Source organism: Fibroporia radiculosa (assembly GCF_000313525.1).
Source record: "Fibroporia radiculosa TFFH 294 genomic supercontigs, scaffold5318, whole genome shotgun sequence".
Lineage (NCBI taxonomy): Eukaryota > Fungi > Basidiomycota > Agaricomycetes > Polyporales > Fibroporiaceae > Fibroporia > Fibroporia radiculosa.
In genome coordinates, this window is record NW_012133744.1 from 1 (window position 1) to 3,191 (window position 3,191).

A 3,191-nucleotide genomic window follows, 5' to 3' on the forward strand; every position below is an offset into this window, starting at 1 on the left:
CCTTCGCCTCTCTTGCGCTTTCCAAGCCTCTCATCATTACCAGAAGGTAACGTTACCAGTCTATTGGAGACATGTCACATAACTACGAGGTAGAAAAATGTAAACAACTCACGAATCAGTCTGATTCTGGTCTATGTTGAGAAGGACCCGGGAGCCAAGGGTATGTGTCCGGTAGCATGGCCATGAGGGCTGAGACGGTGGACTCGTCCACCATATCCCGGAGTCCATGCGGGAACAAGTAGCTGTGTAGGATTTTGGTAGTTCGCACTCCCACTACATAGTGCTGGAAACTAACCTTCAAGTCGGCTCTCTTATAACCCTTGCGCCTCTTGTCCACGAGATGACAAGTCTGGATATGTTGCAATAATAGACTCGTGCAGGTCACTTCGTCATAGAAGCAGAAGTCACAGTAGACTCCAGTGGGAGGGCAATCGTCTCGTCGATATCTAATACATCCTCAGATAAACAGAGCATCGGCCATTTTGCATGGAAGATATAGAAGGAGTATATTGAGCAAATGATTCGAAACGGCCCATGACTGCGAGATATCATACCTTGCTTTAAATAGAGGCTGCGCTGTTGCTTTGGCTAGCTGACTTGTTGTTGACGCCATGAACTGTTGGTGCCAGGTTGCTGCCATCCGGAGCTGTATTTATACGATTCTGCTGCTTTGTCCCCTTTAGTTTATTATTCGTGGTTTCATGCTGCATTATTAGGATGAATCGGACAACTTCCTTTATCTGCACCTATAGCTGGACTCCATTGTAGTTGGTAACACCGATCACATAGCCATGCTTTCTTCTTTTGATTCCGCGAATGTGGTCAAGATGGGACGAAAAGTCAGCTTGAACAATCAAGATATTCAGAAGAGGGAGAGCGCCACGGCCGTCAATGAGTTAGGAGTTGTGACTTGTCCGCGAACGTATCTGATGGCATAGGCCGACGTCCCCGCCCCCGCCTCCGCCATCAAAGTCACTGCGCGCCACGGAATCGGTGATGGCGCATGTCACGTGGCACATTCTCCAATCTGCGTTCCCGTGGCGGCGCGGGTTGCTAATAAGAGGGCATCGTGGGCGATTGACGCAGAGGAGACGTGGATCGAGTCTTACTTAGCTGCAACCGTTAACCTCTGCTTTGCGTATACCGCTGAATGCTACTGATTCGTCTTTACTTTCTTCACTTCTGGGCTGAGTGATATCTCTGCTGCGGTCGCTTATGTCTTCTTGCATCGAAATCACTGTGGTCGACCGTCTGTTATTGACTGCTCTGATTATTTTATACGCCCTGGAGGCCGACAGGAGAAAAGGAAGCATCGATGTATCGCACCTGTGCGTTCGTTAAAATATAGGTCTTTGTTGAAGATCTCCGACGATCTTTGATTTACGCGTCTGGAAATCGAGCTCTACTCACAATCTACAGCAACTTGCCGATCAGTATAGGCTTGCCAGCGACTGCGGGACCACAGGATGAATCACTCAAATTTGTGAATTATGGTAAGCTGTCAATCGCCCTCGTACTATCGTCAATAACAGGCAATGCTTTGAATTTGTCAAATGCCCGAATAGATTCGATATTTCAGTAAATATAGGTTCGGAAAATAGCCAGCCTGTACTGTGGTCAAAAATCCCCACTATCGCCCCGGTCGGACACATTCGCTCTGTCCTAGAAAATATCTCGTCTGCCAGCAAGTAAACTCGATCGCTGAGACGACATAGATGAGTGAGTGAACTTGTGCACAGATCTGTGTCTTCTGCATGACCGCTTTCAAGGTGTTCCTCAGCGACATGGCTAATCACGACGACCTTGTCGCGTATCCTGGACGTTGCTCATATCGAATATGGAACGTCGAGGGGCCATATGCATACGCCTACGGTTCTGAAGTTGGGTTAGTTCAGGGCCTTGGGCGTATGGCCTAGCATCATTTCGCTGGGTGGAAATCGAGGAGCAGGTTGAGAATTGGCCATTCTCGTATTGGATTGTTGCAGCAATCCTCTTTCGCTATGGTGGCCTTTTCTGCTTGCGCAATGTATCATCTTCTGCCTATTCCCAATGTACGGTGATTCTGGGGGAGTTTCTATGTTACGTCTCAGGAGACTGGCTGGAGCAGGCTATTCGTCGTGTGCTTTAGAGGCGCCTCATGCCACTTCCCGGGCTAAAAGGCTCGATATTAGTGTCCTTGCAGACGTGCATTGTTGTTCATTATGGCGTACATGCGAAGATCCTGCTGGTTCGGGGTCTTCCACAATCCACCGGTGACCGTGTACGCTGGTTGTACTTGTGATATTCTTGCTCTGGAATTGTAGACGTCTTCGTTTTGTACCCGATCCCGATGCCACTCGCTCTTCTCTGGCGACGAGATGAACAGTAGCGACTGATTGGTAAGTTGTCAGTCTTTATCGATCGATGTCTGCTTACTTCAGAGTGGAATCAGCTGCAGTCCGGCCTGTGCGGAAAGAGAGAAGTTGCTTACTGGTTGGCAAGTTATCCACATATAACAATCCTCTCACTGGCCCTTGGCTCTCCCACGATGGCGATGACAGTGCTTTTCGTTGCGGCGTATGAGCTTGCAGATAGCACTTGTATTCAGCATCATGGTGATTATCCGAACGGGAACACGAGGTTGCTGTGGTTGTATGGCAAGATATTCGTGAGGAGTTTGGTGATGGAAGTCACACAGACATGGAGGAAACAAGTTTTCTTCACCTGTTGCAGCAGTGGAGAGAATTTGACGACTGTAGGACAGCTGGCGTTAAGTGGAATAACTGGCCAAGGAGATGCGAAGGGTAAGCTGGCATCCCTCATGTACGCGAAAGCGTGGTCTTAGAGATGTGACTGAGCCGATTGAGGGCAAGAAACGGAAACTGGTTCAATTCCTCGTCTCCGTCGTCGATCCCGCGGGGAGAATTCTACCCGAGTACGCGTTCTGTCGCCGAATCTTGCGACGTCGAAGTAGGCCAGTGATGAGACCCAAGGGAGTTTGGGCTCGCAGATTGAACCGATATCGCAGAAAGTAACGCTCGTCGCTCGGTGTGTTAGTCGTCCAAGACAGGTTCGTGGTGGCAAAATCACTTGAAAGGTGCGTTGTCGCTGGCCGTAGTGGATCCCTATGCTGGAAGATCATCTAGCAGTGTGTGGAGAAACGAGTGGCGTCGAGTGGACTGGGTGTGAGCGACGGCCGATGGCAAGCCTTT

General features: G+C 49.5%; 1 protein-coding gene across 1 annotated transcript; it reads left to right on the forward strand.

Moving 5' to 3' along the window:
• Positions 1 to 2,527: 2,527 nt before the first annotated feature.
• Positions 2,528 to 2,824, forward strand: FIBRA_08963 (uncharacterized protein; the record flags this gene model as incomplete). The annotated part of the gene is made up of 2 exons (XM_012330571.1): positions 2,528 to 2,692; positions 2,744 to 2,824. 2 exons carry the CDS (start codon positions 2,528 to 2,530, stop codon positions 2,822 to 2,824), a joined length of 246 nt encoding a protein of 81 aa, XP_012185961.1.
• Positions 2,825 to 3,191: the final 367 nt, after the last annotated feature.